This window comes from Giraffa tippelskirchi, chromosome 9 (assembly GCF_054371585.1).
Source record: "Giraffa tippelskirchi isolate mGirTip1 chromosome 9, T2T-mGirTip1v1.2.pri, whole genome shotgun sequence".
Lineage (NCBI taxonomy): Eukaryota > Metazoa > Chordata > Mammalia > Artiodactyla > Giraffidae > Giraffa > Giraffa tippelskirchi.
The window spans coordinates 12,588,123-12,600,253 of record NC_137283.1 but is presented as its reverse complement, the minus strand read 5'-3'; the positions used below and the strand labels follow the sequence as shown (position 1 = coordinate 12,600,253).

Below are 12,131 nucleotides of genomic sequence, written 5' to 3'. Positions count from 1 at the left end.
AAACAGCTAACCCACTCCAGTTTCCTTGCCTGGGAAATCCCATGGACAGAGGAGCCTGGTGGGCTATTGTCCATAGGGTCGCAAAGAGTCTTATGTGATTTACAATATTGTATTAGTTTCAAGTGTACAGCAAAGTGATTCAGTTACATATGTGTAGTTTTTCAGATTACTTTCCATTAGAGGTTATTATAAGATAATGAATATAGTTCCCTACACACCAAATCCTTGTAGTTTATATGTTATTTCATATATAGTGGTATGTATCTGTTAATTCCATACTCTTAATTTATCTCCCGCCTCCCCACACACACCACCAAGCTTCCCTTTCTTCTTCAGCAATCATAGTTTATTTTACATGACTGTGAGTCTATTTCTGTTTTGCACATTAGTTCATTTGTATGCTTTTTTTAGGTTCCACACATAGTTGATATATAATTTGTCTTTCTCTGTCTGACTTACTTCACCAATGATGATCGTCTCTAGGTCCATCCACATTGCTGCAGATGGCATGATCTCCTTCTCCTTTATTCTGCCTTTCCAGTTTTAAATTGCACCTAGGTGCTGCCCGGTCCTCTCCCCGATGCTATGACTGTGGGTCCTGCGGCTCCTTTGCTTGCTGAGTCTCCACACCCAGGACCCAGCCTCTATCCTCCCCACCCCCACGCCCTCGCTGGGGAAGGAGGAACGCACAGCAAAGGACTTGATGGCTAGGTGGCCCTCCCCAGACACGACAGGCCCGGACCCTGGGTCGCTGGGCGGACACCGTGCTTTGTGATTGGGGAGAAGGAACAAAAGGGTCTCTCCACATCCCGATGCCCCATCCACGTGCCGCTGTGGCCTCAGAAGGCAGCGGTAATTCTCTCACTGTCCTTAGTTTCCATATAGCAAGTGCTCGGGTTGTGAGAACACACTCGGCCCTGAGAAAGCCATTCTTCCCACAGGACTCAGTACAACTCTTTTCAGAATTAATTCTAAAAAGCTTGTTGACCGTGTTATTTTTCCTAAATTGGTCTCTGTGGTAAAAACCCACCTCCACGTGTAAGAGGACAGGCCTCCTGGCCCCCACTCCACGCTGTCTGGCGGGCACATGTTAGGCACGGCGTCCCCATGTCTATGGGGAGACCGGTTCTGAGCTGCACGCAGCAGGCTCCCTGTAGGGGTGGGCCGGCGCGGCATGGGGGCTCACCCAGAAGGTGGTGGAAGCGTGGGGGCCCCCCGGGGAGGCTGTGGTCCCCTCGTCAGCTGCCTGTGCACTGCAGATCTGGGGCTGCGGCCACTCCGGCTCGTCTTCCACATGCTGCTCACTTTTGCTCTTCCGTTTCCTGATGATCTGGGGAGGAGGCAGGTGACAAAGGGGACATGTTATTGGAGAGACTTCCAGCGCTACGTGGTGGAACTGGGCTCATCTTTGGGAAATTTTTAGCCACAGAAGAGCTTAGCTTCAACGGAATACCAGCCAGTTTCAGATCCGCCTTGTGATAAAACAGCACAACCAAAGCTTTGACCATTCTACAGCACTTTACAGTTTAAAAGTAGTCCTTTTATAAAGCTGAGAACCTTTTCTATTAATTGAGGGCCTACTGTGTGCCACTCTCTGTGCTTGACACCGTATAGTACAAGGGCTTCCCTGGTGGCTCAGATGGTAAAGAATTTGCTGCAGTGCAGGAGGGCAGGTTCAATCCCTGGGTCGGGAAGATCCGCTGGAGAAGGAAATAGAAACCCACTCCAATGTTCTTGCCTAGAGAATTCCATGGACAGAGGAGACTGGCGGGCTGCAGTCCATGGGGTCGCTTGATACCATATATGCTTTACCTCATTTAATTATCAGAATAACTCTAAGAGCTACCCACTATAACCCCCCCTATTTTACAGATGCAGAGTTAAGCTCAGAGGTCATCAGTTAAGGACACACAGCTCATCAACAGTGGAGCTGGATCTCAAACCCAGAGTCTCCAGCTGTACACCTTAACTTTAGGAAGGGTCTGAAAGCCCTAAGGAGGGGGCAGATAGTAAGCGTCATGAAGGAAAGCTTCAGCTTGTCTGCACCGCTTGCTATGTTGGGCACAGCCACTTGGGTTTAATCCGTCCATTTGTACAAAGGTCTCTGGGCCAAGTTCCTGGCTCCTTACCCACTAGCTCAATCCCTAAGGGCAAGCAAGTTCACATCGCTTAGTTGTCGCAGTGCAATGCAACCCCTCTGCCTTAGTCCTGGAGTACAATGGCAAACGTGAGAAGGAACAAGACAAATGATGCCCGAGACAACAGTGGTACCCACGGCGGCTCTTCCGCTCACCGAAGGCCCTGGTCTGGACCAGGGTGGCCCATTGCAGCCGTGTGGTTGCCAGGACGCACCTACCTTCTGCAGGATGGTTGTGGCCAGCTCCTCGGTCAGCTCCTCCTTGTGGTCCCGCAGGTAACTGGCCTCATTCTGCTTGTCCTGCAGAGGGAAAAAGAGAAGGTCGTGAGCTGTGGGTGTGTTTGGGGGACTTGGCAATCGATTTCTTGGGAGTCCTGACCACAAATGCAGGGGGAGGATGGGCTCAATTCAAGGATGGTTATATGATGATGGCGTCCCCACAAGCTGCGCTTTCTCTTGGCAGCCAGGACCCCACCCACACCACCTTCCAGACAGACGTTGCGAGGGGGTGGGGAGTATACCAGGCTGTCCCCATAGGCTTCTGCTTTGGAGATGGCTTCCTCGATGGCCTCTTCAGCCACCCGTAGGGCGACAGCCAATGTGTCCATCATGCTGTGTCCTGGACAGGAAACAGAACACAGACCACTTCTAAAGGGCAAGGGCAAGTGAAAGGTCCTTGTGTCAAAGTCACGAGCTGACTAAGACGAGGCTAGGTCATAGTCTTCTTGTGCCCTGTCACTAAGCACAGCCCCAAACACACAAAGTGGCTTAAAGACGACTGGACAAAGGGACTTAATACAGCAGTTCTTCATCTACCTTCTCGGATAAAGATTATGTTTTATTTTGTGCATGTACTGTATCATTTGTAATGATAGGCAGGAAAACTGTGGAATCTTCTAAGGGCTGTGCTCATGGTTTAATGCAAATACAAAATCCACAAAAGAATTTTCTAGATTCTAAACCCATACCAAATTGATTCTAAACCCATCAATAGCATTGGCAGACCTTGCCCCGCCCAACCACCTGCTGGGCCACAGACCAAGTATCTTGGTTAACAACTTTGTGTTGCGTAGTTTCAGATGCACAGAGAAGGGACTCAGCCATACGTATACCATCCAGGCTGCCACGTAACACTGAAAGAGTTGAGATTTGAATTCAGGACTCTCTATCTCCAAATCCTGTGATTTTTAACCACAAAGGTGAGATAAATGCAAACTAGTTCAGTTCAGTTCAGTCGCTCACTCGTGTCTGACTCTTTGTAACCCCAGGAATCACAGCACGCCAGGCCTCCCTGTCCATCACCAGCTCCCGGAGTTTACCCAAACCCGTGTCCATCGAGTCGGTGATGCCATCCAGCCATCTCATCCTCTGTCGTTCCCTTCTCCTCCTGCCCTCAATCCTTCCCAGCATCAGGGTCTTTTCCAATGAGTCAGCTCTTCACATCAGGTGGCCAAAGTATTGGAGTTTCACCTTCAATATCCGTCCTTTCAATGAACACCCAGGACTGATCTCCTTTAGGATGGACTGGTTAGATCTCCTTGCAGTCCAAGGGACTCTCAAGAGTCTTCTGCAACACCACAGTTCAAAAGCATCAATTCTTCTGCACTCAGCTTTCTTCACAGTCCAACACTCACATCCATACATGACTACTGGAAAAACCATAGCCTTGACTAGATGGACCTTTGTTGGCAAAGTAATGTCTCTGCTTTTTAATGCGCTGTCTAGGTTGGCCATAACTTTCCTTCCAAGGAGTAAGCGTCTTTTAATTTCATGGCTGCAAGCACCATCGGCAGTGATTTTGGAGCCCCCCAAAATAAAGTCTGACACTGTTTCCACTGTTTCCCCATCTATTTCCCATGAAGTGATTGGACCAGATGCCATGATCTTAGTTTTCTGAACGTTGAGCTTTAAGCCAACTTTTTCACTCTCCTCTCTCACTTTCATCAAGAGGCTTTTTAGTTCCTCTTCACTTTCTGCCATAAGGGTGGTGTCATCTGCATATCTGAGGTTATTGATATTTCTCCCTGCAATCTTGATTCCAGCTTGTGCTTCATCCAGCCCAGCATTTCTCATGATGTACTCTGCATATAAGTTAAATAAGCAGGGTGACAATATACAGCTTTGACATACTCCTTTTCCTATTTGGAACCAGCCTGTTATTCCACGTCCAGTTATAACTGTTGCTTCCTGACCTGCATACAGGTTTCTCAAGAGGCAGGTCAGGTGGTCTGGCATCCCCATCTCTTTACTAATTTTCCACAGTTTATGGTGATCCACACAGTCAAAGGCTTTGGCATAGTCAATATAGCAGAAGTAGATGTTTTTCTGGAACTCTCTTGCTTTTTCGATGATCCAGGGGATATTGGCAATTTGATCTCTAGTTCCTCTGCCTTTTCTAAAACCAGCTTGAACATCTGGAAGTTCACTGTTCATGTATTGCTGAAGCCTGGCTTGGAGGATTTTGAGCATTACTTTACTAGCGTGTGAGATGAGTGCAATTGTGTGGTAGTTTGAGCATTCTTTGGCATTGCCTTTCTTTGGGATTGGGATGAAAACTGACCTTTTCCAGTCCTGGGGCCACTGCTGAGTTTTCCAAATTTGCTGGCATATTGAGTGCAGCACTTTTACAGCATCATCTTTCAGGATTTGAAATAGCTCAACTGGAATTCCATCACCTCCACTAGCTTTGTTCGTAGTGATGCTTTCTAAGGCCCACTTGACTTCACATTCCAGGATGTCTGGCTCTAGGTGAGTGATCACACCATCGTGATTATCTGGGTCGTGAAGATCCTTTTTGTACAGTTCTTCTGTGTATTCTTGCCACCTCTTCTTAATATCTTCTGCTTCTGTGAGGTCCATACCATTTCTGTCCTTTATCGAGCCCATCTTTGCATGAAATGTTCCCTTGGTATCTCTAATTTTCTTGAAGAGATCGCTAAGGTGATTTTTAAAAGTAAGGCTATCATGTATCTAGTGAATGTATTTTTTGCATATGGCAACAAACAGGAGGAAGTGTCCCTAAGCCAAAGGACTTCCACGGGTGACAGAATTCTCTTTGGAGTCAAGTACTTGGAAGAGTTCTGCTTCCTGGCGGTAGTAGATTTTTACCTCTTACTTGAAAGTGAGAATTTCTATCATTCCTCTTAGCTCACCCCAGAAGCCCAACTCACATCAGGCATTAGATCAGAGGTCTGCAGGGGCTGGTTGCCTACGTCTCCTCTTCCCCTTTTCAACCTCCTGTTTCCATCTATAATCTGCTAGTCATGCATTATTGAACACATGCGAATCTCCTGAAAGCTGCCTCGGATTCTTTGTAGAATGAAATAAGGTGTAAAGATATCAATTCATTAATTATCAATCCCTTAATTAAAATACTTAATTCAAGCTTCTTAGGCTCCTGAAGACACACATGTGGACAGAAAGTGGCATTTGGCAAACATAATAAAATCTCCCAAACCAACCCGAGCATGTGTGCTATGCGTGCTAAGTCACTTCAGTTGTGTCCACCTCTTTGCGTGCCTATGGACTATAGCCCACCAGGCTCCTCTGTCCATGGGATTCTCCAGGCAAAGGTACTGGAGTGGGTTGCCATTCCCTTACTCCAGGGCATCTTCCCGACCCAAGGATCGAACCAGCATCTCTTATGTCTCCTGCATTAGCAGGCAGGTTCTTTACTACTGGCACCACCTGGGAAGTCCAAACCAACCCAGATAAAGTCAAAGGCGTCTAGCCAGGCAGCTGATGAGGACATCACAGGCTGGCGGTGAGTCCTGACAGAGACATGCCTAGGGTTCAGCACCCCTCGAGTTGGTTCACATTGCGGTTACAGTAGTTGACTTTAGGTAAAGGATATTACCCTTGAAAATATCAGTAGGTCCCATCCCATCACTTGAAAGGCCTTAAGAGCAAAAATAGAGGTTTCCCAGAGAAGAAATCCTGCCTTAAGGCTTGAGGATCAATTCCTAGTAGAGTTTCTAGCCTGCTGACCTATTCTATAGATTTGGGACTTGCCAGGCCCCGAAACTGTGTGACCCAAGTCCTTGAAATGAACCTCTTTGTGAATGTGAATGTGTATTATGTGTACATATTCTATTGGTTTTGTTACTCTGGCTGATTTAAACGGTCACTGAAATTAATATTAATATAGGAATGTTGAGGGAAGGAAGGTGCTTAGGCCATAGAATAGAAAAAGAATAGAATAGAAAAAGAAAAGAACTTTCTATTGGAAAGTAAAAGTAAAACTTTCTATTGGAAAGAAAAAGAAAATGTCTATTGGAATAGAAAGAAAAGAACAGGATTGCAAACAGAACCGATAGGAGCTTGAGTGACTGGGTGGAAGTGGGGACAGGGATTGAGGGAAAGGTTAAGTCTTGATGGTGGACTTAAGTGGCTGAGGAGCTTGATTAGGACACGCTGAGGGGCTACAGCTACTCAAGATCCCTGGAGGAGCTACGGCTCCTGATGGTCAAGCATCAGAACCCTGGGGCTGAAGTGAGAGCTAGGCACTCAGATGGAGGTGCACCACGGTCATGTGTCAGCCCAGGGAGAAGATTCAAGCAGGAAGGATGACAGAGGACCAGACTTTCATGAGAAGGTGCCCAAGGGGGGACCAGAGTGAGTGCAGAAGCTGTTGGGGGGACACCACAGAACCAGGGGGACTAGGAGGCACCTGTTCCCAACACCCAGCACTTCAGGGAAGGAGCTGCAGTGTTGGAGGAGGTTTTATTTGTAATTAGAAGAAGTTTGTTTTGCTTTTAATCTCTGTTCTAAGGGAACGATTATATTGGTATAAAAAGTCAAAGTCGATCCATAAATGGTACATTCTTTCTAAGAATATTTCAGTATGAATTGCACAAGTGAGTTTGTTGATTGCTATATTCTAACTCCAGAAAAACACATACTCTAAGAGTGAAGTGAAAGTTGCTCAGTCATGTCCAACTCTTTGCAACTCCCATAGACTATAGCCAGCCAGCCTCCTCTGTTCATGGAATTCTCCAGGAAAGAATATTGGGGTGGGTTGTCACTCCCTTCTCCAGAGGATCTTCCCAACCCAGGGATTGAACTCAGGTCTCTTGCATTGCAGGCAGATTGTTTACTGTCTGGGCCACCACAGAAGCCCAAAACACACACTAGTTGACTGTTAAGTATCTAGTGGTTGGTAGAGAATGCACTTCTCTAGGTTACACCTTAGATATATTCAACTGTTTTGATGATGGATTCACACAAATGGCAATTAAAGAAGACCCAGGGAGATGCTCACACACAATAACAGAGTTCTATCAGTGGTCCCAATGCAATGAGGGACGTGACGATCTGAAGGAGTTTCCAGTCCTCCAACCTCCCATTAGGTGTCAACCCATAAACAACCTTACCTTCTGACTGCCTATAAAATGTCGAGTCACTGCCTGAAACACTTCCTTCATTCTCCAGGTTTGCCTCAAAAAAGTTTCCTCCTGAGAGAGAAAGAGAGAGAGGATATAAGATTATCCAAGATGTTCAGTGAGCCTGGCGCACAGTGCTACTAAATTGGCAGACCACCATTACCCACTTTGATTGTTTGCCTTGCAAATAGGTTTAGGGAATTACTGGGTTTTTAGGCAATAAATTTAGGGAATTACTGGGTTCCACAATAAGCTACAGATTTTGACCAGTCACATTTTTTCTTTCTCATATTAATTCCTCATGTAGCATCGCTTCCACCCCCAACTTTCTTCCAGAGCCTTCTTTGGAGGCAGTGTGGAATCAAACATGAAACAAAAGATTGAAGTCTGAGAGATATGAGGTCATCTCCTGGATCTGCAAGTGACTAGTTGTGTAACCTTGATCAAGTTACTTAACCACTCAAACACTTGGTCTCCTTACTAGAAAAACTGTGATAATGACAGAATTCTCCTCGTGATGAGTGATGAGACCCTGAATGCCTGGTCTTTAGCTACTGTCCATAGCATCAATCCAAACAGTTGCCTTTAGCCAGTGAGTTAACTGTCACTAGCAGTTAGGGGAAACAAACCTAGAGCAAAATGAAGTGAGCCTCAGCACCTGGTCTTTTAAGGCCCACTGCCTCTTCTCTGGTCTCTGTCAGCAGAATGCGCACCCTAGTGTCTCAGTTCCAGGCTGGGAAGGGCAGTTGGCTGAGCCCTTTTTCAGTTGGGGATTTACCATCTGTATTCACATATTAACTCATCAAATGAGGTCTTTGAGGGTGTGAGGTGTGTGTCATGGCTCTTTCCGTTTAAAATTACTATATTGTATCCCCAGTGCCCAAGACAGCATGGAGATAGAGCAGGAACTCAAAAAAATTCTTGAATTGGATGCTGGTGGAAAACACTGACAGAAGCAAGAGAATAAACGTGGGTCTACATGTCTCAGCTCAAAGGGGGGAAATGCTATTGATTCCAAGTCAAACTAAGCAGTAGACCTTTGATACACATAGTACAGCCTGTGCTTCCCTGGCTGGGCTGCATGGGGCTCTGGTATGGAAACTCTGAGGGTGACTGCCATAGGTACCTGCCGCGGGGTCGCTGGGATGTGACCTGTATGAGACAGGGCATTAGTGTGTGGCCTGCCACAGTGACTCTGTCTGACCACGTACCATTGTCTGTATTTGTGTTTTTTGACTTTCAAAAGACCCAAAGTCGCTTAGTCTAGCTCTGTGACCATAGGAAGTGACTTCATCTTCCTGTGTCTCTATCTCCTCATTTATAAAATAAGCCTTTAGGATAAGTCATCACCTCAGTTCTCAGACTACACAGCTAAGTGCAGATATTTCACTTTGGCTTGGCTGCATCCGGCATCCATTCATTCATCAAGCAAATATTCCATGGGGACCTAGTAGATGCTTGGCCCTGGGCTGGATGTTAGAGTGATTGATGAGCAAAGCCAGAAAACCTCACCGCCCTGACAACTTGTCAGTGTAGTGGATGAGAATTCAATAACCAAAGATTTATATAAATATATAAAAAGCTATAGATACGTTGAATGCTGTGACTGGGTGGTTCACAGAATAGGGCAAGTGTTCAGTAGGGAAGATTGACCTAGATGGTGTGTGACCAGTCAAAGGGATGTGGGGGTGGGAAGGAGTTCCAGGGCACAGCAAACAGCTTGCATGGGGACAGGCAGTAGGGACAACAGGGTGCGCCTGAAGACCTAAAGCAGAGGCTGGGTGGCAGCCTGGGGTGAGATGGGTTGGAGGCAGACCATGCAGGTCATGGTGCCAACATCAGTGTTCTGATCTTTGTCTCAATCTGAAGCCACCTGAAGCCAGTAAAGTCTGCAGAGGGCTGATCTGGTCAGTCGTATGCTTCTAAAGGTGCACGCCAGCTGCTGTGTGGAGGATAGCTTGGAAGAGGGAGCGGGTGGGTGTCTAGAGAGGAAGTGGGGAGTGCAGCCCGCCCTCCGGAGTGTCCCTGTGACGAGAAAGAGGGTGGCAGGGCAGAAGCAGAGGAGAATGTGCAGTCCAGGAAGGGCTTAGGAGACAGGAGAGGCTGGCGTGATCTCAGATCAATAGGGAGGAACCAGTTAAGCGAGAGGCTGAAAGGCAAGATGGAAGGGCTGAGTGACCTTGAGCCCTTCGTGGAAAGTGACAGAGATTAGATGTGGAAGTGTGCTGGTACACGGTCTGCCCCGTGAAGGAGGTGGCGAGGCTGTGTCCTGAGACAACACGGAGGGTGGAGGGGAGTGTGAGGAAGGGGGAGATCTGAAGACATCCTTGGGAGACTGGGCCGACCAGGACAGGCTCTGGGTTTGCATTATTATGAATCTTCTCGCGCGACGACTCTCCCTGTGTCCCTTTACATTCATAGGTGGGAGCTTCTGCGTGTCATTTAGGATGATGGGATTTTTCCAAGGGCAGAAAGTGACTGAACTGGTCTGGGAACTGAACGCAGCAGCCAGGCACCAAGTCAGAGTTTTCATGACCTGTTTCTAAGAGTCAGTGTTTGTCAGTCAAATCCCAGGTGAAGGATGTTATAGACCCTCCCCAGAATCATATCAAAAATAGATATATCATACTAATAAATAGAAGTAGGATTTGTTTTCCCCATTTTATTTGTCTGGAACTAAATAAACGAGCTTCCCTGGTGGCTCAGTGGTAAAGAATCCGCCTGCCCGTGCAGGAGACCCAGGAGACGTGGGTTCGATTCCTGGATCAAGAAGATCCCCTGGAGGAGGAAATAGCAACCCACTCCAGTATCCTTGCCTAGGAAATTCCACGGACAGAAGAGCCTGGTGAGCTATAGTCCATGGGGTGGCAAAAGAGTCAGACACAACTTAGCAACTAAACAACAACAACTAAATAAACATACATATCTATCAAATTGTCTAGGGATTGTGTATATTAATAAGGGCTACTTTCATCTTGGAATAGCTGTTTTTTTTAATTTTCCCTTTTGGTTGCATGGGATGAAGGATCTTAGGCATGCATGATCTCCTCGGCAGTGAGAGTGTGCAGTTGACCACTGAGGAACTCTCAAGAATAAATGTTAAAGATATCATGCTGAGGGACCTCCCTGGCGGCCCAGTGGGTTAGACTGTCTTCCAAAGCAGGGGGTGTGGGTTTGATCCCTGGTTGGGGAGCTAAGATCTCACATGCCTCATGGCCAAAAAACCAAAACAGAAACAGTATTTTAACAAATTCAATAAAGGCTTTAAAAATGGTCCACATTAAAAAAAAACTTTAAAAAAATGTCATGCTTAATCTATCAGATAAATCACATTGAGCACGCATTCCCATTGGACATTATATTTTTTTATAAATCTATTTACTTATTTCTCCGACTTCTCCACTACAAAGTTGGCTCTGAGATGGCCAGGTTTTGCCCATCTTGTCACCTGTAAACCAGGCAGTCACTAAATGTTTACTGGACTTCCCTGGAGATCGGTGGTTAAGATCCCATTCTTTCAATGTAGAGAGCACAGGTTTCATCCCTGGTTGGAGAACTAAGGTCCCACACGCCTTGCAGCCCTCTAAAAATGTTTACTGAAGGAATGAATACATCTAGGATTTATCTGATAAAACAAATGGGTCGTCAGTTAGGCCTAATCTGGTCACCAGGGCTTGGGACAGATGGTCATGCAAGGGTGCATGGGATGGGTGATCCGTAAGATTCTGTGAACGCAATGAATTTTCAATGGACTGATTGGTTTTATGGCAAACTACACTGGTCCATGCAGTGGAGCTGTTCCATAGATAAAAGGAATTTTCTGCTGAGAGTCCTGGAACAGAGCACCGGTCTTGCACCCTGTAGATTATGTTCTGACAATCAATATTCTAAATACCCTCAGGTGGAGTTGAAGATGGAACCATCTTATTCTGAACCTGCAGCTGAGGTTCTCAAGTCTTGGCTACATCTTAAAATAACCCGGAGAGCTTTTTAAAAATTATCTGTACTGGGCCCACCTCCAGAGATTTGGAAGTAATTAGCTGGGGGTGGAAAATGACTCTGGAGCTGCAAGGTTTTTTTCAGTTCCTGAGGTGATTCTAACGTGTAGTCAGGCTTGAGGATGGCAGATGAGAACCACGTTAAGGTGTTGGGTGGTAGGTAGGAGCTAATGCTGATGACTCCACAGTCATCTAATATAACCAGGAAGCCACTCTCACACTGGGAGATTTCTCCAAACTTGAAGTATATGTAACTCAATTTTCTAGGTGGTAGGTAGAACCAGCCTCACTGTTTTATGATCAGGCCTTTACAGATTTGAGTACCGTCTCGTAAACTGTCTCCAGCCTGCTTGTCTTTATATTGATCAAAAGGAAATCTTAGTTTAAACGGAGATACAGATCAAATCAAAGTAACTGATTCCAGTACTTCTGTGAAGCGTCCTGGTTCCTACAAAGTGCTTTTAAGCCTGAATTGTGCAATACTGAGGACCTAAAAGGTATCAGCCACTGGACCACACTTTTGAAACACAGAGATAAAGAAGCGATAGCCTCTGCCAGGTCCAGCAGGAGAGCAGCTTTGTAAACCATCACCTGAATGCAACGTGGTAAGTGGGG

At 46.3% G+C, this 12,131-nt stretch overlaps 2 protein-coding genes across 4 annotated transcripts in view; one reads left to right on the top strand and one right to left on the bottom strand.

The window, feature by feature from the left end:
• The window catches only part of MYRIP (myosin VIIA and Rab interacting protein), a 227,693-nt gene that overhangs the window by 67,654 nt on the left and 147,908 nt on the right, over positions 1-12,131 (bottom strand). For both annotated transcript variants that reach the window (XM_081527574.1, XM_081527576.1), the window contains 4 exons: positions 7,510-7,590; positions 2,659-2,756; positions 2,357-2,437; positions 1,187-1,330 (listed from right to left, as the gene is read on the bottom strand). In XM_081527574.1, coding sequence (XP_081383700.1) covers positions 1,187-1,330; positions 2,357-2,437; positions 2,659-2,756; positions 7,510-7,590 — 404 coding nt within the window. The remainder of the gene's footprint in view (positions 1-1,186; positions 1,331-2,356; positions 2,438-2,658; positions 2,757-7,509; positions 7,591-12,131) is intronic.
• The window catches only part of LOC145520641 (uncharacterized), a 279,274-nt gene that overhangs the window by 232,533 nt on the left and 34,610 nt on the right, over positions 1-12,131 (top strand). The gene's annotated exons all lie outside the window — the stretch shown is intronic.